The sequence below is a fragment of the Malaclemys terrapin genome, chromosome 4 (genome assembly GCF_027887155.1).
Source record: "Malaclemys terrapin pileata isolate rMalTer1 chromosome 4, rMalTer1.hap1, whole genome shotgun sequence".
Taxonomy (NCBI): Eukaryota; Metazoa; Chordata; order Testudines; family Emydidae; genus Malaclemys; species Malaclemys terrapin.
In genome coordinates, this window is record NC_071508.1 from 72,313,413 (window position 1) to 72,336,255 (window position 22,843).

At 45.6% G+C, this 22,843-nt stretch overlaps 1 protein-coding gene across 3 annotated transcripts in view; it reads left to right on the plus strand.

The window, feature by feature from the left end:
* Nucleotides 1-583: 583 nt before the first annotated feature.
* Nucleotides 584-22,843, plus strand: part of CAPRIN1 (cell cycle associated protein 1) — a 105,726-nt gene continuing 83,466 nt past the window's right edge. Inside the window, exons 1-2 of one of the 3 annotated variants that reach the window (XM_054025162.1) lie at nt 584-705; nt 1,029-1,234. In XM_054025162.1, the coding sequence (XP_053881137.1) occupies nt 1,031-1,234 (204 nt within the window). In that variant the 5' untranslated portion in view covers nt 584-705; nt 1,029-1,030. The other 2 variants (XM_054025159.1, XM_054025161.1) reach the window with 2 other exon arrangements.

Consider the following 22,843-nt stretch of genomic DNA (forward strand, 5'->3'; position numbering starts at 1 on the left):
ACACCACGGGTCACCCCCAGAGCGCCACTGCCCAGTCCACCGGGCGCCTCCCCGCCTGCGAGCGGAGCCGAGCGGCCCCCAATGCCAGCGCTCGGCAGCGACGGGACTATTGCAGTTAAGCCCTTTGCCCTGAGGGGGAGTCCGGGCCCCTCCGGGGGATCCACGCAACCGGCCCCCCTGGAGAAGGGGCTGGAGCTGCCCAAGCTGCCGCTCCCCAGGCCGGATTCGCTCGCAGCGGGGCCGAGCTGTCGCTCGAGAGAAGAGTTTTCATTGCCCAACAAGCCCGGCCCGTTCCCGCTGGGTCCTTCCAAGAGCCCCTTGCTCTTCCCATTGTGTGCCGGGTTTAAGTGACCAGCGCGCGCCTGAACGACCCGGCCCGGGAAGGCTTTAGCATTTGGAAGGGGATTGTTGGATGCACGATGGGGACGCGCCGCACACCTGAGCCCGTCCCGCTATGGAATGCAGAGCGGCCAGTTGCTCAGGCGTTCTACAAAGACACCCCCTGCCGCCGAGGACCCATCGCTCGCTCCTAACCCGGCCCTGCCTGTCTCAGGCGCGCGCGCTCTTGTCTCTTCCTTTAGTAACTCGGTGCAGAGGTAGCAGGAGCGGCGCAGGCGGCGGGGCCGGAGTGGGCTGAGGCGGCCGTTCCCTATAGCGAGAGCGCAGCGCACTGAGCCCCCTCCCCTTGGGACAGTCACACACACGGTGAGGGGGGTGTGTGACGACGAAGGGTTCCAGACACAGGGGTCGGGAGGGTTTCCGTGAGTGACCGTTGAACGGGGATAGGGGGCGAGCGGCCCCAGGCGGCTCCTGGTCACGTGACTCCCGAGCGCCCTCGTCGCAGGCGGACAGAGCCGAATCGATTTGGTGGCGAGATCGTTGGGCGCGCGCCTGCAGGTGCGACTCCGACGCGCGTCCTGGGGGGTGGGTGAGGAAGGTTGTGGGTGCGCGCGCGCGCCCTCCCGCGTGTCCCCTCCGGCGGCCCGTCCAGCCATCCCCCTTAACGCGCTCTCTTTTCTCGCCTGTAGAGATGCCCTCGGCTACCAACAGCACTATGGCGAGTAGCAGCGGCAAAGTGGGGCCAGTGCCGGCGGGTAGCGAGGCCGCCCCGGCAGCGGCTCCCCCCCAGGTGGTAGCGGCTGCGGGCGGCAGCACCAGCTCGGTGCAGACCGAGGCCATGAAGCAGATCCTGGGAGTGATCGACAAGAAGCTGCGCAACCTGGAGAAGAAGAAGGTACCGTAGCTCCCCGCACCCCCGTCTGGGCCCCGCCACCCCCTCCCATGTTCTGGCTTCCTCTGCTCCAGCCCCCCCGGACTCAGCGGCCGCACTTTCCCTCTCGGTCTCTCGGTTCCCTTCCCCGCCCGGGAGTTTCCGCTCCCCGGCGGCCTGTTGTTCTGTCTCACGCCGGGGTTGCGGAATCACCTTTCCCCGTCATCCACGGCGGGGATTGGCCGGCCCGTGGCCCGCTGTGCGGGGAGCGAGGTCCCGGGTCTCGGTGCTCCTGCCCCGGCCGGCCTGGTCCCCGGGGAGTTGCCGCGGGACTGCTCGGGGCGTTCCCGGTGTGGGCCCGGCGGAGGCTCCCGCCGGAAGGTTCCAGAAGAGCGGCCGGAGAATTCCTTTTCTGCTCGGCCTGGCCGAGGCGCGCAGCCCTTTGTCCGCAAAGCCCAGCGCGGGGCGACGCGCGTCCCCCTCATGGCGCTGTTTGGGCTCGGACACAGGCAGGAGGGGCCGCCACTGCCCCCTTTCCCGTTCTCTCAGTCGCGGTCGGTGTCCCAGCTCCCGGTGAGACACCGGTGCGGTGAACCACTGCCCCCACCTCCCCACTCCTTTGTTCCTGTGGGCCGGGGTCTTCGCTTGCTCAGCCTTTGCGGGGGGGATGAATTGGGCTTGTAACCGCCCCATGGAGTAACGACCCTCTCCCCCTGGAACAGAGAGCTGGGGGGGTGCGGGGCGATAGGATCTGCAGTTGGTGGGGCTCACCGACTGTGCACATGGAGGCTGAAGCTAACATGGCGGCGGTGAGAGGCAGTCTCAGCCTCTCCGAGGCAGCTGCATTGTGTGAACAGTTACTGGCAGCACAAAGTCGGGTCCAGCCGGCCACCCTACCAGAGATTCCTAGCCCCTGGAGGCTCCCTCTGTATGGGTCTCGCAGCCAAAACTCGAAGGCGTCCAGGATATTATACAACAGCCCTGGCCCTGACTCAGACTCTTGGGGTGTCTGTTGTGGGAACATCAGTTAATCTCAGAGGGTCTGGGTTGCCTAAGGAGAATGACGGTGTTGTGGCTACTTATCATTTCTATGGTACCAGTTGTGTACATGATGCTGTGTGTCAGATGGAACGTGCCACGCAAGTGACCCTGTTCTACAGAGCTTAATTGGTAAATGTGTAGTAGGACGCAGTAGCAAAACACAAGTTTGAATGGTTATTTCCCCCAATAAAAGCTCTGGCGTTTTGGTGATGTACTTGAGAAAACATTATATTTACAGGTTAAAACTTGGGATGCTACCAAAAAATTCTGACCTGCAGGAAGGTTAATCTCTTAATTCTGCTTTTGTTTTTAATGTTAAAATAAAACATGAATTCAGTTATGAAATTTTCTGTTTCACTTTTATTTAAAAACAAAACTTGAAATATGAGTAGTCTAGTCTATGAATTAACTATAATAAGGCTGTAAAGGTGACCTGCAAAGGGGCCAAAAATTGTACCTGTTTTACACCTGCATGCATGAGTGCACTGCTTTTTTTTTCCTGTAGGAAATAGCAGGAACGTTAAGTGTTGTTTAAAGAGAGAGAGAGAGGGAAGGCTTTTTGTATGACTTTAAAATGTGGCAGGGGAGTTCTCTCATACTTTGCCTGTAGACAGACTTATACTTGTATAAGCAAAGGTGTGATATTAAACAGTTAAATTAGTGCAAGCTTATGTGTAGACAAAGTCTTAGTCTTTAACTGAAGGTTTGGAGATTTTCAATCAATCCTTAAAACTTTCCCCAGGTGTTTTAAGTGAAATAAGTAGATTGTAAATGGTCTGAATAAAAAAACTTCAGACAAAGTGAGGAAGTGAAACAATATCATAAACCTGCTAATTTTCTGGGGTGGATACAACTTGAATGTTCAGTTAAAAATTAGGGGAGTGGGGGGCAGGGAGGTGGGGAGAAGAGCTCTTCTCCCCCTTCTACCCTAAAACAAGCAAAAACTGCACAAGTACAGCATTTTTGCCTTTGCTGGTCACTTTTACCTGTTGCTGTCTATATGCAGCAGTTTCTGAAGTTTTAAAGAAACTTACATTTTAACAAATGTGTTTGTCTTTTAATGCAGTCGCTCTCAACCTTTCCAGACTACTGTACGCCTTTCAGGAGTCTGATTTGTCTCCTGTATCCCCAAGTTTCACTTTGCTTAAAATCCACTTGCATACAAAATCAGACATAAAAATACAAAAGTATCACATGGTATAACTGAAAAATTGTTTACTTTCTCATTTTTACCATATAATTATAAAATAAATCAACTGGAATATAAATATTTTACTTTTTAGTGTATAGTATGTAGAGCAGTATAAAAGTCACTGTATGAAGTTTTAGTTTGTACTGACTTTGCTAGTGCTTATGTACCCTGTTGTAAAACTAGGCAAATATCTAAATGAGTTAATATACCCCCTTAGCAGATCACTGCATACGCATATCCCTGGTTGAGAACCACTGTTTTAATGGACTTTCTGGTAAAGTTCTATGAAGAGTACCTTAAATTAGAAAGTTATAAGTAGAAGACCTCAAAATTCTGATACAAATGCATGTAATTTGGGATGTTTTAGCTTGTGAATTCCTTAGTCTCCGTTAGTTCCCTATACCTGTGGTTATATATGGAGAGCAGTAGTGACTGCTTTAATTAAGGTGTCATGAGCATTTCATTATAACTGCTTATTACTTTCTGAAACTTGGCATGGAAACTTCCCTCATAGAGGAGAAGAACCTTTGAGTGGTTGTGGTGTGAATTGCTTTTGACTTGATAAATTGTGTATTAGCACTATATTTTGCTTTTTTCTTGTTGCGCACGAAGTGTGCAGTTAAGGTCAGGTTGTATGTGCATAGCTAGCTTAGCACTGTGCACAGTGATGAAAGTGTGTGAAGGGGACAAGAGCTTCTGCACAACTCTGAAGTCTTGCTGCAGACCTCATAATGTGCATAGGATAAATGGTTCTTGGATGTGTCAAGCCAATTTGTTAAACTATGGTTTTTTTTCCCCCCATCTTTAAAAAAAACAAACAAATAAAAAAAAAACAAAGGTGTTCATATTCTCTGAAGTTTTGAAGATTGCATGGCTAAGTAATCAGAAGTAAGGAAATGACAGAGGCTAGATATGAAATATTTATTTGTGCTTATGTATTGTTTGTGATCACATGCTTAAATGCAGTATTTAAAAAAAAGTAGTTGTATGATCATCTAAATTTCTGAAGATGTTTTGCATGTAAAGGGTAAGATCAGAAATTATACAGAGTCTAGAGATAAGTGGATGAAAAACGTTAAATGTGAAAACGTCTGATGCTTTTACTAAATGAGTTTGCAGGTGTTCATCTAGAACAGTGGTCTCCAAAAAAATTAGGGGAGTGGGGGGCAGGGGAGTGTTTGATTGTGCACCCCATCAGTAAAAAATTTTTTGAGCATGCACCCCCTGCCGCACTGAAGCGCAAAAAAAAACCAAAAACAAAGCTGCTTGGACTCCCGCCTGACAAAGCAAAGCAAAAAAAAAAAAAAAAAAGCACTCCTTCTGCCGAGCACCCCCAAGGATTCTCTTGCGCACCCCACTTTGGAGACCACTGATCTAGAAGGACAATGGAGTTAAGTTTTGAATGTTTATTAGCTAAGAACAAAGTAAAAATACTGTTGATTTGGTGACCTGTGCAGTTGGAGCCTGTGCAATTTTAGATATTTAAATCTTAAATAGTAAGTGTGGCTTGTGGTCTAATAAATGCTGTTTTGCTGTAGAAATCAGAAATGCTACATCTTGATTCAGAGAATTTTTTTTAGTTTCTCACTTTCATTAGCTGGTTCTGTAAGAGTAAAATGATGTTGCTAAACTCAAGTAGTAATAATTTTGGAATTAAATACAGTATTTGTTCAAAATATGTTGAAAATAATTCAAGCTAGAAACCATAGTAATTACAGGTGTTTATACTAAATTGCTAGTTATATTTCAGTCTTCTTGTTTTCAGTTTGCTTCAGAACTAAAGTGTTAAGAAAAGTTCCAAAGAGCCTAAGTGGTACATGTTTAAAGGGGGATAAAGGACAGTAACCCAGTTTCTTCTTAGATGTATAAAGAAAGCCTGAGGGTGTGTTTTATCTTTAAGAAAGATCGGGAATGGAGAATCTTCGTTTTGGACTTCTTGAAGGTCTCTTATGTGTTAAAACCTTCCTTAGGGCTTAATTCAAGGGACGTTCTATTGTCTAAAGTCTTTTCTTCCATCTGCTTATGAGTTGAATTAAATAGGTGTTTAAAAAAGTTTTAAACAGTCTGAATAAAAATCACTTAAACATCTCTTGACTTCACTTGCATAATGTGTGTGATATTAAAATCCTACTAGTTCTGTAATTACTCATAGTCTTCCAGGAAAAGCAAGCTAGACCTAAATCTCAATTTCTGTTCTTGTGTTTTTAATACAGAAGCTTTTTTTTTTTGGGGGGGGGGGGTTGGAGGGGTGAGAGCAAACTTTGTCTCCATTTTACAACCTGGGCGGGAGAGAAATGCCCCAATTACTTCCTCCCTTTCAGTTCACCTTTAATACCACACACAACCAAACTTCATGTGCTGTGCTAACTGTGCCATTGTCTTATGAAGCTTTAGAATGCTTAAAAATATGAAAGATGCTGTATTAAAACCATATTCTATAAACTGATAAATGTCTTGTCTTCATGAGAAAGCTGTACCAGTTTAACAACTGTAGGTTTAAAACCAATTTGGTTAATCCAGTGCAAACGGCTACATGGACACTCCTTTTTGATTTAAACCAACCTTAATTTGGCTTGGTTGAAATGAATGGGAAATGGTTTAAACTAAAATAAGTGGCCATCCTGGGGTTAGCACTAATTTTAAAACAGATTTAAGTTAAATTGCTGCAACTTTGTCTTGTAGCCAAACTGTAAATGAGTCTAAATATTTTAGTGATGTTTGCCAATATATATTTCATGGATGGTTCTACCATTCTCAGTAACATAGGAATTTCCATTGGAATACATCAAGTGGGTATTTCAGATTGGCCTAACTTTTTAGATAGTATTTATCTCTCTGCTTCCGTTTCTTGATAGATGCGCTAGACTTGCTGCATGAAAGATCTGACTAACAATCAGTCTATACTAGGACATAGTGATAAGTTTCTTCTGAAGAGGTTTTATGGAAGCAGCCGTTGTTGCTAGGTTTAAGGCCCCTCTGGTGATCAAAGGCTCTTCTCGCTGATCTCCATGTACTTTTGGTGAAGCAGTTGCATGCTCTGTCAGGAGGGCTGTCTTCTTGTTTCTTTGTGGGATAACACTAAATCAGTCCTGAGACTGTTCTCTTTTTTCCAAGTTACTTTCTTTTGTTACTCATATCCAGCATGGCCTGTCTCATATTAGTCAGCACTGTTACTGCACTGCACAACACATGTTCAGAGTGGTGGGCCCAGTCCCTGCATTTTTTTTTTTTTTTAAGGAACCAGACTCAAAGAAATGTCATCTAAAATAAAACTCAAAATTAGTTGTAATAAATATGACTGGAGGTTTCTGTAGTGAAATTGTGAGTGGAGGCAGACTATGTGAAACCACAGCTGAATTCGTTTGTGTTGGAACCTCCAAATGGCAGCATGGATATACTGATTTTTGGATACCTATTACGTCCCAGCTCCAACCCTCAAAATTAAGCTCTCGTACCGGTAAAAAAATAAGTTCCTTGTTTCATCTCATTGTTTCATTTATAACTATTAGATTTTTAATAGAATAGAAGTTATTTCTCTCAATGTTTGATATAACTTCTAACAACTAGTTCTACATGCTCTGAAGAGAAAATAGACTCCTTTTCTGTGAGTTGGGCAAAATATCTTAATTACTAATGTAAGTAATTTTGCTGACTTTTTGCCTTTGATGGAAGCATGTGTTTGCCACAATATTTTAGAGCATCCAGCTGTCTGGACTGCTTCCCCCTTTAGATGACTCTTAAAATATCATATTTATGTTTTGTCTCTGGATTAAGCTATTGATGACTGAAAGAGTCCTTTGGCTAGACTTAATGTGTGTATTTAAAGGACTGTGAAAACCAAGTAAGATTGTACTTTCATAATGAACAAAAGGTAGCTCAAATCAGTAGAACTCACTAAGGCTGCCTTATGTCGACTTCAGTCTGTAAGCATCTACACCTAAAATGCCCCTCCCGCAAATATAACTTGCCCACTACATTAACTACATCGACTTAATAACTCCATCTCCCTGAAAGGGGTAGTGCGTAAGTTGATTCAGTGTCTGTGTAGACACTGAATTGTTTACATTGCCTGTTGCCACCCAGGGGCTGATAGCCAAGGGCAGTGGGGGTCAGGCTGTCAGTGCCCCACAATGTCCCACACTGTTAGTTAAATCGATGCAAGCCCTTTCGGTGAAGACATGCACTGCTGACAGAAGGAGCATAGCGTGGACGTTACAAATTGAAGTAATTACCGTGGTTGGCTGTATGTCAACTTAACTTTGTAGTATAGACATACCCTAAGGCAGTGGCTTTCAGTTTTTTTCCAGACTGCTGTACTTTTTTCAAGAGTCTGATTTGTCTTGCGTACCCCCAAGTTTCACCCGACTTAAAAACTACTTGCTTACAAAATCAAACATAAAAATACAAGTGTCTCAGCACACTATTACTTAAAAAATGCTTACTTTCTCATTTTTACCATACAATTATAAAATAAATCAATTGGAATATAAATATTGTACTTACATTTCAGTGTATAGTATATAAAGCAGTATAAACAAGTCATTGTATGAAATTTTAATTTGTACTGACTTCACTAGTGCTTTTTATGTAGCCTGTTATAAAACTAGTCAAATACTTAGATGAGTTGATGTACCCCCTGGAAGACCCCAATGGGTACGCATATGCCTGGTTGAGAACCACTGCCCTAAAGCACGAAGTAAGTATTGCTGGAGAAGTCAAGTAAAATGGTAAGACAAAAGTGCAGGTCATGTTGGCTTGATTGTATGGATAGAAGACTAGGGATGTCCAGATTGGAATAAAAGTACTGTAGACAATGCATTGTATTAGTATTTCTGCACTGAAATTTTCTAGCAATAGGAATTCATCCACTAGGAAGACTTACAAAATATCTAGGTATATTCGGTCACCATTGCACAAATAATTTACTGACTAATTCCCAGTAAGATTAATCTGCATTAGTAGGTAAATCACTGGTATCCTTAAGACACATAAATGTATTGCCTTGCATATTCTAGTGTGATTTTATTCACCTAAGATAGTAGATATTTCCAGTTAATGGAGTGAACAAATAATGTTCTTAAAAAACAATTCAAATAAAATGAGATTTTACATTTAAATTAGGGCTGTCACGCAATTAAAAAAATTAATCACGATTAATCATGCGATTAATCACACTGTTAAACAATAATGGAATACCATTTATTTAAATATTCTGGATACTTTCCACATTTTCAAATATATTGATTTCAGTTACAACACAGAATACATCTACCCTGATTGAATTGGCCTCGTTAGACTACAAAAAGTAACTTTCCCTCTGTTAATATTCACCCCTTCTTATCAACTGTTGGGAATGGGACACATCCACCCTGATTGAATTGGCCTTATTAGCACTGACCCCCTCCCCCCCAATTGGTAAGGCAACTCCCATCTTTTCATGTGCTATATATTTATACCTGCCTACTGAATTTTTCACTCCGTGCAGCTGATGAAGTCGGTTATAGCCCACAAAAGCTTATGCCCAAATAAATTTGTTAGTCTCTAAGTTGCCACAAGGACTCCTCATTATTTTTACAGAATACAATGTGTACAATGCTTATTTTATATTTTTTATTACGAATATTTGCACTGTAAACCAGAAGAAATAGTATTTTTCAATTCACTTAATACAAGTAGCATAGTGCAGTCTCTTTATCATGAAAGTTAAAGCTACAGCTGTAGAATTATGTACAAAAAACTGCGTTCAAAAATAAAACAATGTAAAATTTTAGAACCTGCAAGTCCACTCAGTCCTACTTCTTGTTCTGCCAATAGCTCAGACAAAGAAATTTGTTTACATTTGCATGAGATAATGAATGCTGCCCGCTTCTTGTTTACAATGTCACCTTAAAGTGAGAACGTGCATTTGTATGGCACTGTTGTAGCCGGCATTGCAAGATATTTACATGCCAGGTGCGCTAAAGATTCATATGTCCCTTCATGCTTCAACCACCATTCCAGGGGACATGCGTCCATGCTGGTGACAGGTTCTGCTCGATAAAATGCCAAAGCAGTGCAGACTAAAGCACGTTCATTTTCATTATCTGAGTCAGATGCCACCAGCAGAAGGGTGATTTTCTTTTTTGGTGGTTCGGGTTCTGTAGTTTCCGCATCGGAATGTTGCTCTTTTAAAACTTCTGAAAGCATGCTCCACACCTCATCCCTCTCGGATTTTGGAAGGCACTTCAAATTCTTGCGGCGAATGCTGGAGCTATCTTTAGAAATCTCACATTGGTACCTTTTTTGCATTTTGTGAAATCTGCAGGGAAAGTGTTCTTAAATTGAACAGGTACTGTGTCATCATCCGAAACAGCTATAACATGAAATATATGGCAGAATGTGGGGTAAAACAGAGCAGGAGACATAATATTCTCCCCCAAGGAGTTGTTACAAATTTAATTAACACAGTTTTTAAAACGAGCGTCATCAGCATGAAAGCATGCCCTCAGGAATGGTGGCCGAAGCATGAAGGGGCATATGAATGTTTAGCATATCTGGCACGTAAATACCTTGTAGTGCTGGCTACAAAAGTGTCCTGCACATGCCTGTTCTCACTTTCTGGTGACATTGTCAATAAGAAGAGGGCAGCATTATTTCCTGTAAATGTAAACAAACTTGTTTGTCTTAGCAATTGGCTGAACAAGAAGTACAATCCCAATTCGATTTTTTTTTGAGTTAATCATGTGAGTTAACTGCGATTAATCGACAGGCCTAATTTAAATGATGGTAAATATTCAGTTTAGTATCACTTTAATGTCTTTTGATATTCTTTATAAAGCTGTGTTAAGTGCTCGACACTCAGATTTACATGAGAGAGAGTTCACTTAAATTTTCTAATATAGTACATTGAGAAAATCCTCAAATTCTAAACACTTACAGTTTCTGAATAAGAAACAAGGATGAAGCTGAAAATTCAGGAGCACATTATAAATCCAAAAGCTAAAAATATTATTACGACGTTAATGTGATCCTGTTGCGTTTCCTATCTATTTTAGAATATAAATTAAATAAGAGTGATCGACTATTTATTGTGTACAAGGAAAACAGGAATAGATAAACCTGTATGTGACCTAGCCAAGTTGTGGAGTGGGGAAAACAGTGCCTCTTGGAATTTCTGAAGTTTTGAGTGCTCAGTTTCAACTTTCATTTCACTTGAATGTTTGTTTGCATTTAGTTTTCCTGGTTCTTTTTTAAGAAATGGGGGAAAGTGCTTTGTAGTCACTTTCAAGATGCCTTTGTGGTGCTAGATCACTAAGATGACACATAATTGAAGAGGCAGTTAGTTGGGGAACATTCTAAAGCGCATGCTTGAAAATATTAAACATTCATTTATAAACTCTTTATATCAAAGTCAAGTTTTTCCCTCTTGAATAAGTACTATATAACAAGTCAATTTTTAAATATTCTGACTTCATCTATCTGAATTACAAAACAATGTCAGTCAGAACATCTATAACTCAGAAAAGACAAAGATAGTTTTATTTAAAAAATAAACATGCCTTTGGGTCAAGACCAAGCATGGAAAATTTTAGCCCAAAAGGAATTTGCTTGAGAAAAGTTGAAGTGAAATTAAAGGGGGTGATGGCTCACAATGAAAATTAAATCTTAGTTAGTTGCCAACAAACTCAATATTGAAAAAGATCAGTCAGACTTTGGCCAACAGCACTGACTCAGTTCAGGGCAACTGCACCTGTATTTTTCCTTCGTGGTCCACCAAGGCACCTACTGTAGGCTCTTGGTTCCTCAACTGTCCCCTTTCTTGGGTGGAGACCTACATGTCTCTCCCTCCTAACCAGGGTGTGTTTTTCAGGCTATGTAGTTCCCTGCCTACACATCCACAGCAAGCCAGACTGCCTAAACTGGCCAGCATCTGCACTTTACTTGCCAGCAGTTGCAGATTGCTACACAGGTTTTCCTAAGCAAGCATATTTATTCTTAAAGTACAAGTATTTTAGAGAAAAAATTAAACAATAGAACCTACATGCCTGCTTAAAGCTTACCAGAGGTCACTCCAGCCCAGCCTCTGTTAGGTTATAGTCCTTCAAGACCCACAACTGGGTTTTCCCTGTAAAAGTAAGTTCACAACCATTTCAGAACCAGAACAACCATAACTAGTTCAGTCTTTCCTTTATACAGCTTTGGCCTTTGACCTTGTATGACAGGTGATCAGCAGACAGAGGCCCACTTCTCAGGGCATAGGTTCAAAAGGCTGGGGTTTGGGTAACTGGACTTAAGGAATTTGTATTCACCTCCCTTGAGCTATTTCCAGGAAATCCATTTCATATGTACAGTCCCAAACATCCATTCTTTGGCACATTGTTCAATATAGTCCTTTGATCATCCAAGCTTTACATCCCATCTCACAGGGTCACAGTGAGTTAATGGCAGATCAAGGACTAAAACTGGGATCTACTGACTGTGTCCTGTGATCTGTTTAGTGGATCACTCTTCCTCTCATTTACCTCTTAAATTTTTCTGTTGTTTGTGCTTTTATATTTCAGAGTGCACATTGTGTGTGAGAACTTAGGATAAGATTGTACAGGGAAAAAATCAGTAAAACATCTCATTTTGCTGGGATACTGCAGTCGGGCTGCTAAGCAAAAAATTCTTACAGCAGTTACTTTATAGCACTTCTTGCTGATATTAGTTAACAGAGTAAATCAAGATGTCATTTTGTAAACCTTTATCTTTCTCTTATCTAGTAGTATCTTAGCCTAATGCAGTAGGTGACCTTCTGGACTGTGTCTAAAACTACCAAGAGGTAACACTTAGTCTGCATTTAGAATCCCATTTAACCAAATGCACATTATCACAGAGTGGCTCTTCCGCTGCATTGCAGAGGGCAAGGCTGCCTTCCTTTGGCTTCACCTTGGCATACTAAATATCTGGAAGCTTTGTGAGAAAGTAGCATTAAACAGCAATGACTTTTCTTCCAGTTTGTGGTGATGGAGAAGCCCTGTATAAGAACATTTGTTTCTAATAGTTAAAACTCAGCATACCAAATTAAATGGTGGTTCATGGCAGAATTTTTTTTTTTTTTTTGGTGGTCAAACATTGTGCATTGTATGACTGAGTAGGCCAGGAGTGGCCAACCTGAGCCTGAGAAGGAGCCAGAATTTACCAATGTACGTTGCCAAAGAGCCACAGTAATAAGTCAGCAGCCCCTCATCTGTTCCCCCCCACTCCCAGCGCCTCCTGATCACTGGCAGCCCCGCCGATCAGCTCCCTCCCCGCACCTCCAGATCTGCTGTTTCATGGTGTGCAGGAGGCTCTGGAGGGGAGGGGGAGAAGCTAGGGCATGGCAGGCTCAGGGGAGGGGGTGGGAAGAGGTTGAGTGGGGGGCAGGGCCTGTGGCAGAGCCACAGGAGTTAAGTAGTGAACACCCCTGCCCCCCCCCCCCCCCGCACATTGGAAAGTTGGCACCTGTAGCTCCAGCCCCAGAGTCGGAGCCTATATAAGGAGCTGCATATTAACCTCTGAAGAGCTGCATGTGGCTCCAGAACCACTGGTTGGCCACCCCTGGACTAGGCTAACTGTAATGTGCTCAATGGTCTATTTAAGACGGCTGCATCCTGAAGCTTGAGCTAGTGGTGAACACAGTTGCTTACCTCTTAAATGGTGGTAGGCTGTTAGGAGTAAAACACCTTTGCTTCTTGCTCTACCTCAGGGGTCTCAAACATGTGGGCCACATGCGGCCCGTGGAGTTCTTTTGTGCGGTCCACCAAGCTCCCCCCGCCCCTCTGCCTAATGCGTGTCGCCGCGAGCCCCGCATCGCTCCCTGAAGCGGCTGGAACTATGTCCCTGCAGTACCGGGAGGGGGACAGGGGGAGAGTAGAGGGCTCTGTGCTCTCGCTTCCAGGCACTTCCCCCTCCCCCCCCCCCCCTGCAGCTCCCATTGGCCTGGAACGGGGAACCGCGGCCAATGGGAGTTTTGGGGGAGGTACCTCGAGGAGCAAGAGCAGCACGTGGCGCCGTTCCCCCCTCTCCTCCCCCCCCCCCCCCCGGGACTCCGGCCGCTTCCTGAAGTGGAGCGGGGCCAGGGCAGGCAGGCAGGGAGCCTGCCCTGGCCATGGGGCACGGTGCTGCCACCCCTGAGCCGCTCTAGGTAAGCGGTGCCGGGCTGAAGCCTGCATCCCAACGCCCTGTCTGGAGCCCCCTACCACATCCCACACCCTCCTGCACCCGAACTCCCTGCCCTGAGCCCCCTGCCATACCCTGCACTCCTCCTGCACCCCCTGGGGGGCAGGGAGGGGGCAGAGTTGGGGTGAGGACTTGGGGGAAGGGGTTGGAATGGGGGCGGGAAGAGGTGGGGCAGGGGCGAGGCCTCATGGAAGGAGTGGAGTGGGGGCGGGGCCGGGGGCAGCAAGGGGTCGGTGTCAGTGATGCGGCCCTTGGGCCAATGCATTAGTCCTCATGCGACCTCATGGTCATTTCAGTTTGAGACCCCTGCTCTACCTGACTAATGGTCTTTTGGGTATAGTTTAGTGCTCATCAAAATATCTTCTGATCTATCTGTTGGTAATCACCTCACCTACTGTGTCCCATTGTTGTGGTTTAATTTGACCACAATGCTATGGTTGCTAGCTATCGCCCAAATCAAACACTTGGCCAGGCAGCATTATATTATTGGGAGTTCAGGAAATCCTTAGTTGGAGAACTAGCCCTGACACAGAAAATTAATGTTGAACGATTTTGTTTTTAATGGAAAGGTGAAAAAGGTAACCATTTTGTCTACCTTTTTTTAATTGTAGAGTTTTCATTAATATGGGCTGTTTTGGCAGGGGGTGAAAGGTATAGCTGGAGTATGAGTGGCTGTAACTATCTGTCTGGGCCACTGTCTATAATTTATCTTGCATGATAATTTGCATGTTATCCTTACTTTCACAAGCCGGCAGCTTTCCAGAATAAATCCTTTGGGCTGAACTCTTCTGTGCTCAGTTTCTGCAAGTGAATTGTTTCAGAATCTTTGATCAAATACTTTCACTGTTTTATCTTTCGATCAGAGCTTTGTCACTGCCAACAAATGATGGTTAAAGAAACGTTTAAACCTAGAACACGATGCCATGGTAACTTTTTTTTTTTTTAATTTTTCTACTCCAGAGACCTTTTCTGCCCCTCTTCACCCCACCTCCCCCCTTTGTGCCTTCCTGTTTTGGTTACTATTAGTGATTCGTTTTGATGGCTTTAGTTGACTCTGGAATTTAAAACTGACAGGACGTGAAGTAGTGGTTGAATCCAGATCTCCAAACAGCTTTTCATAGGAATATGAAATATACTCAGTCATATAGAAATAATGAAAATTCCAGAGATATGAATACATTAACTTTTAGGTCTATGTAGACTTGTACTAAATCTTATATGAAAGCAATAGAATTTTAAGACAAAGTTTGCTGTTACAAGGTTGGATCCAACAGGTCTTTTTCCAGTATTTAATAACTTCAAAGCGACTATTAGGTCACATTTAGCCCAAAACGTACATCTAGTAAAACAAGTTTTTTTTTTTTTTTAAACAAAATCAAATGTTTGTCCATTTTTAGAATTCTAATGGAAACGGTTCTTTTAGACAAACATTTCCCTTCCACGGACAAATATAGTAAAATTGTGCAAGTCACGGAAGAATTTTCAAAGTTTAATTTATTTTTCAAGTTATAATAGCCTCAGATGGTATTAAAAATGGAGCTAGGAACATTTTAAGATTTAACCTATATTACCTTTTACCTTCTATCTAAAGCAGCATTTTTCAGACTGGGGTCCGCGGACCCAGGGAGGTCCGCCAGCCCCACTGATCAACTCCTCCCCCTGCCTCCTTCCCTTTGAGTGCCTCCTGCATGCCGGGGAACAGCGGGGGAGGAGCGGGAGATACTTGTGGGGCGGAAAGAGGAGGGGCAGGAGTGGGAAGAGGTGGGGTGGGGATGGGGTATTGTGTGTGTGTGTGTGTGGGGGGGGCGGTTGGGGTCTGTGAAAATTTTTAAATCAAAATGGGAGTTCTCGGGTTGCTAAAGCTGCTGATCTAAAACCAGTATCCCAATGTTGGCTTCACTGCCTCTCTCTAAGTGAAGAGAGAGAAGTCCTTTGGTGTCAAAAGTTTCATCGTGGGTTACCCACAGATGTAGCACTAAGTAGTAGGGTTAGTGACAAAATATAAAAGGGGGAAACATTCACTGGAAATTTTTGTCCTTTTGGGACCAACTTTTCAGTAATGTATTTTGATCCACATGAACAAAAACTTAAATTCAAGTGATTAAAAATATTTGTGTAGTATTAATCTTATATTCCCAAGATACGTGACCTCTCAATTTTAAGAACAGCTGACCGGTGACTAGAACTAAAAAGCACTGTTCTTTAAAATAAATAGATTACAACCTGTAACTAGAATATTCTTTGCAGTGATTATCCCCCAAAAGAAAATTGAGTGTTATGATTTTTGTGGTAATCTTTTTGGTATTATGGCTCTCAGGATATTCCTGGGTTGTATTTAAAAAAAAAAAAAAAAAAAAGTTTTGACTTGAATTTTGATTGTTCAATATTTTCCCCAGTGTGTTGTATTTAACAAACATTAATCTGAATTGTGTGGGGAAGCACTCCTTTAATATCTGTACATTTTCTTAGTCTTCAAAGCTTTATAGCAGGGGTGGCCAACCTGTGGCTCCGGAGCTGCATGCGGCTCTTCAGAGGTTGATATGCGGCTCCTTGCATAGACCCTGACTCCGGGACTGGAGCTACAGGTGCCAACTTTCCAATGCTCACTGTTCAACCCCTGCCTCTGCCACAGGCCCTGCCTCCACTTCACTCCTTCCCCCAAGGCTCTGTCCCTTCCAAACCTATGCCCCAACCCCCTGCCTGTTCCTTCACCCCCAACCCTGTGCTCAGTGCACTTCCATCCTCAGGTCAGTGCGGAGAGAGAGGAAGAGAATGGGAGAACCAGGTAGGTACCCACTGTATGTGGGCAGGGCCGGGACCCCAGATCGGCAGCGGGCTGAGCAGGTCCGGCAGCAGGGATCCTGGCTGGCAGGAGCCGCTCAGCCCACTGCTGGTCTGGGGTTCTGGCTGCCGGACCCTTGCCAGCCGGGGTCCCGGCCGCAGGCCCCGCTCAGCCCGCTGCCGGCCTAGGTGAACAGAACCCCAGACCAGCAGTGGACTGAGCGGGCCGGCGGCATAAGATCAACATTTTAATTTAATTTTTAAATGAAGCTTCTTAAACATTTTGAAAACCTTGTTTATTTTACAATACAACAATAGTTTAGTTATATAATATCTAGCCTTATAGAGAGAGACCTTCTAAAAAACATTAAAATGTATTACCGGCACGTGAAACCTTTAATTAAAGTGAATAAATGAAGATTCGGCACACTGCTTCTGAAAGGTTGCCGACCCCGGTCTATAAGGTGCCACAAGACTCTTTGTTGCTTTTTACAGATCCAGACTAACACTGCTGCCCCTCTGATACAGGTCACTAAAAATTACTGCAGTTTGAAATATTGACTTGTCGACCATTGTTTTAGTCTTCTAGCTCTATTATTAATTACTACCGCTTCAGACTTTCCATATAATCTTGGTTGTCTCTAACAACAGGGATAGCTCAGTGGTTTGAGCATTGGCCTGCTAAACCCAGGGTTGAGAGTTCAATCCTTGAGGGTGCCATTTAGGGATCTGGGGCAAAAATCTGTCTGGGGATTGGTCCCGCTTTGAGCAGCGGGTTGGACTAGATGACCTCCTGAGGTCCCTTCCAACCCTGATATTCTATGATTCTATTCTATGATTCTATGAAAATAAGTCATATTTAAGCAGAGGGTTTTTGTGGAGGGGAAGCCCAGTCCTGCTCCAGTGATGTCAGGAGGAGTTGTCATTGACTGGACAAGCTCGCTGGGCAAATAATTGTTGTTGGCACATTTAGTGTACTGATCTTGAAAGGTATGTTTGATCATTATAGCAGTGGAGGTATGTCTGCAGATTTGCATCTGTTATGGCAGGGTTTAGTGCTGCTTTCAGTTGTTGTCCTGGTCTGTGGGAGCTTGCTTCTGATGAGCATTGAGAAGTTGGGGGGTTGTTTGGAAGGTCAGAAGAGTTCAGGAAAGATTCTTTTTCAGAATGGGGCCCCTATAAAGTACAAGTTGTAGTTTGATACCCCATATGTGTTTCAGAGTGGGGTTGTAGGTGACAACGAGGGCTGTGGTTGTCAGTGGTTCCTCTCCCCCCCCCCCCCCCGTATTGAAATAGTTTTTTTGGGGGTATTTTGGTGGCCTGTTCCATGATGCGAACTATTTCTCTGGTGGAGTGTCTTTGTTTAGTGAAGGAAGTTTTAAGTGTGTTATGGTATATCTCGGAGCATATTCGGTGGTATGAGTGTCTGGCTGAAGATAACAGCTTTCTTGGTGTGTTTGGGGTGGTTACAGGATTTATGAAGGTAGTTGTGGTGATCCGTGAGTTTCTTGTATATGGTTGTCTGTAGGGTTCCATTGTTAAAGCTGATTGTGATGTCCAGGAAGTTGGTGCTAGTGTGGGAATGTTCCTGAGAGAGTTTAATGGACAGGTGAGGGTTGTTGAAGTTGTGGTGGAAATCTGTGAGGTAGTTTAAGCTGTCTGTCCAGAGGATGAAAATATCATTGATGGTTTGTAGTGCATTAGTCAAGAAGTTCTTTTCAAAGGTGGACGATGAAGAGGTTGGCATATTGGGGAGCCATCCTAGTACCCATGGCTTTTTCAAAGGTTTGGACAAAGTGTTTCTTGTTGAATGTAAAATTGTTATGGGTGAGGATGAAATGCATGAGTTTGGCAATGTATTTGGGATGTATATCTGAGGGTTGTCCATTGTCTTGTAAATATTTGAGGCAGACAGCTATGCTGTCATTCAGAAGGATGTTGGTGTATAAGAAAGTGTGAATGGATGAAAATAATATCTGTGCATAGCTAGCTTAGCACTGTGCACAGTGATGAAAGTGTGTGAATGGGTACAGATAATCCAGCTCCAGTAAGTACAGATAATTCAGCTCCAGCTCAGTCTTGATAAATTGATTATGTTGGGGTATTGTGACCATGTGGTGGGTACTGGTGACAGGGTTTCTCCTGTGGGGTGGTGGAGTAATTGTAGTTGGTTCCACTTTGTATTTGTGTTGGATGGCTGTCATTAGGTTTCTTTGATAGTTGTTTTGCATTTTTTTGTGTGCATGATTTCCTGTTTTATTTTGTTTTTCCTCCAGTGGGTGAGAGCATGTAATTTTTTTTCACTCTTGAGGTGGTCCCTTCTGGAGTATGTAAGGTGAAGTAAGTGGTTCCTCAGTTTCTCTGAAGTGTCTCTGCAGAGCTAGTCAGCATATTTGGAGTTGTGTGTAGTGGTCAGAGGGTTATAGATTGGGCCCTACCAAATTCATGGTCCATTTTGGTCAATTTCACTGTCATAGGATTTTTAAAATCGTAAATTTCACAGTTTCAGATATTTAAATCTGAAATTTCACGGTGTTGTAACCCTGGAGTTTCTGGCCCCAAAAGGGGTTGTTGGGGGGTTTGCAAGGCTATTATAGAGGGATCATGGTATTGCCACCCTTTCTTCTGCGCTGTTGCTGGTGGCAGCGTTGCCTTCAGAGCTGGGCAGCTGGAGAGCAGGGCTGCTGGCCAGATGCTCAGCTCTAAAAGCAGCACTGCCGCCAACAGCAGCAAAGAAGTGAGGGTTGCATGGTATGGGGTTGCGGGGGTTATCACTTTTTGGAGGAGCAGGACCAGCCTTATGAGTGGGCAACTGACTGGTCAAGGGGGCGCTGTGGTCACTCCCCCAACACACACAGCCAACCCAAAGCCACTTTAATCCCTGTGGGCTGGGCCTGGAGCCGTAGAGGGGCCAGGTTGGGGAGGGATGGGACTTCCTCTTGTCCTACACGGGGTGCTCCCCAGGGCTGGCGTCAGACCCACCTCTGGGAACCTCTCCTAGCTGTAGGAAGGTCACCCCTCATCCCTGCTTCCTGCCTTTATCTCCCCCGTGAAAGCTAGAGTCTGGCATACAGTAGGAGTCCCCAGCTGTGATGCCCCCAGCCTTTCCGCTCCCATACAATAGCTAGGTTTCATGGTCTGTGAAGTATTTTTCACAGCTGTGAATTTGGTAGGGTCCTAGTTATTGATGGTTACAGGGGATGATGTTTTGATTCTTGCATTTGCTCAGGAAGTAGATGTCACTGTTAAATTTTGCTTCCTGTTTCTTCATGTTGTAGAGCAGGGGTTTTCAAACTTTTATGCTAGAACCCCCTTTGAAAATGTTTCACACTGTGATGACCCCCTCCATCTCCCATAACATGTCACCCTTACTTCTGGCGGTGGCTCTGCCTTCAGAGCTGGGCGCCTGGCCATCAGCCACCATTCTCATGGCCCCCCTATAATTGTCTTGCGACCCCCTTTTGGGTCAGAACCCCCAGTTTGAGAAACTCTGTTGTAGAGCTTCCATTTCAGACGGCTAAATTCAGTGTCTTCCATGTTGATTATTAATATCCTGGAACTGACATGGCTACAACTACACTGCATGCAACATATGTGAATGTCTTGTCAGTTTCATGTTATTAGCTTGGTGCACACCAGTCCTGGTTTAATAATCTGGTGACCAATAAGTTCATATGCCCAAGAGGGGTGGGGGGGGGGGAGGAGATGGAGGAAAGAAACTCTTAAAAAATCTAAAACTTTATTTAAAAAAACAGCCTTGCCGAGTAAAAAGTGTAATTATCTGTCAAATTATTTAAAGAACCCAAGTTTAAAAACAAACGAGTAGTTATTAAGAACATCAACTTGTTCAGTGCTTATAATATAAGTAGATTGGCCCTGAAGCCAGCATAGCTGGCCATGGGAAGATCCTATGCTATGACCCTGCTGCCAATCTAGGGTATCTGACTGGGGCTTCCCTTTGTACTGTTTGTGTCTGGCTGCTGTATAGGTAGCTCAAAGTTATGTCAAAGCTGCACTTCAGGGCACTGTGGCACTCTCCCAAGCTGCACTGTGCAGTCTGGACTAATTTTTAAACATTAAGAAATGTTTCATTACAACTGTTATGATCTGGCGCACACCTTGTTGAACTCTGGGATCTTCGAGTTACTAGTACAACCCTTTTAACCCCTCTAAGGGTACGTCTACACTTACCGGAGGGTCCGGCGGCAGGCAATCGATGTTCTGGGATCGATTTATCGCGTCTGGTTTAGACGCGATAAATCGATCCTGGATCGATCCCGGAAGTGCTCGCCGTCAACACCGGTACTCCAGCTCGGCGAGAGGAGTATGCGGCATCGACGGGGGAGCCTCCCTGCCACGTCTGGACCTGCGGTAAGTTTGGACTAAGGTACTTCGAATTCAGCTACGTTAATAACATAGCTGAATTTGCGTACCTTAGTCCGAAGTGGGGGCTTAGTGGGGACCAGGCCTTAGTTTCCTCTCAGACACTTGTCTATAACTATCAGGCGATCCTGGCTGCTTTTCATAACTCTGTTTCAGGGACCCTGCAGATCTCTTCAAAACTCTGATTGACTGACTGCCTCTGACTTCTGAAAAAAGTTTGGAAAAAAAACACTGAACTTTTATTTAACCAAAATAAACATAACAGCAGCTTCTTCTTCGAGTGCTTGCTCATATCCATTCCATTAGGTGTGCGCGCGCCGCGTGCACGATCGTCGGAAGATTTTTACCCTAGCAACACCGGCGGGTCGGCTGTGGAGCCCCCTAGAGTGGCGCCTTCATGGCGCTGAATATATACCCCAGCCGACCCGGCGCCCCCTCAGTTCCTTCTTACCGCCCCTGACGGTCGTTGGAACTGTGGAGCGCGGCATAGCTGTCCTCCACTCTCCCTAGCTTACTTAGTCATTCAAAGTTATAGTTATAGTTGTAGTTCTAGTGTTTATAGTTAAATAGTTTTAAAGTTGTTATAGTTGTTATTGTAGTTCAGGGGGTTAAGGGGGTCGTCTCCCCCTTTCTCCCCCGGCCGCGGGCCCGGGCTCATGCCCAACGCTCCCGGCTTCAAGCAGTGCGCCTCCTGCGCTAAGCCTATGCCAACGAGCGACCCGCACGACTCCTGTTTGAAGTGCCTGGGAGAGTCCCACCAAACAGACAAATGCAAGATCTGAAAGGCCTTCAAACCAAGAACCAAGAAGGAGCGGGACTTTCGGCTCAGGCAACTCCTAATGGAGGCGGCACTTAGCCCGGACACTCCTTCCACGGGCCAGACTCCGACGCCTAGCACTTCGGTGCGCAGTGCCCCGGCGGCACCGGCTATGACGACCACGCGAGTGGCGTCAGACAAGCCTCCCCGGCACCGGACCTCGTCGGCACCGCAAACACAGCAAGTGCCGCGGCGCCGGTCATTATCCCCAGGGCATAAAAAAGCCCATAAGACGGGGACGTCCGTGCCGAAGACGCCGGCTCCCCCAGTGCCGGGGGTAGAGCCGCGTCCGCCGGTGGAGCAACGGAAACAGGCGCCTCCAGCACCGTCGACTCCGGCGCCGAGGCCGTCGAGTCCGGTACAAATAGCGTCTCCACCGAGGCCGGCGGTGATACAGTGTCTCCCGTCGACTCCAGAGACCTTCGCGGCGGCGAGAGACTTGATAGCTCTCACGGAGCCGGCACCGCCTCAACCACCGGCACCGACTGTACCGTTGACTCGCCCGGTACAGTCAAGAGGGAAACCTGCCTTGATGCGCCCTCCATCACAAGGGCTGGAACCTCGGCGCCGATCCAGGTCCCGAAGCAGGTCCCCACGCCGCTCGCAGTCCCGGCACCGAATATCGTCTCGGCACCGGTCGTACTCGCGGCCAAGATCTTCGTCGCGGCACCGGTCTACGTCTCGGCACCGCTATGATCGTCGGCACCGATCAACGTCGAGACGTAGTTCTCGGCACCTCGACGCTCGACGTCGAGAGGCCGCTCCCGGCACCGGGCATACTCTAGGTCCTCGTCGAGGTCCAGATCTGACTCCCGGCACCGACGAGGTCATCGGCACCGGTCGCGGTCCCGGCACCGATCGCCGGCACCGCACAGAGATAGATCATCTCCGGACCGGCACCGTGCGGCACCGCAGACCATGGGGATCGTTTCATCTTTCGCGGCACCGCCATGGCCGTCAAGATCGGCGTCTCGCTCCTCGGAGGACCTGTCGAGATCGGCATACCCCCCTCAGGGGCAGGCCGAGGAACGAGACTTGGGCCATTGGCAGGAGAGGGCAGAGGACCACTCTCATGGACCATCTCACTGGTCGTTTTGGACCCCGTGGGCGTATCACCAGGAGCAAGGGGCTTCATTACCATCGACCTCTCGCTCGGGTCACTCGGTCAGAAGAGCCCCAGAATCCACCATCTCTCGGCCTCCGCCTGGAGGCATGGAGGCTTCTGTGTCCACACCACCCG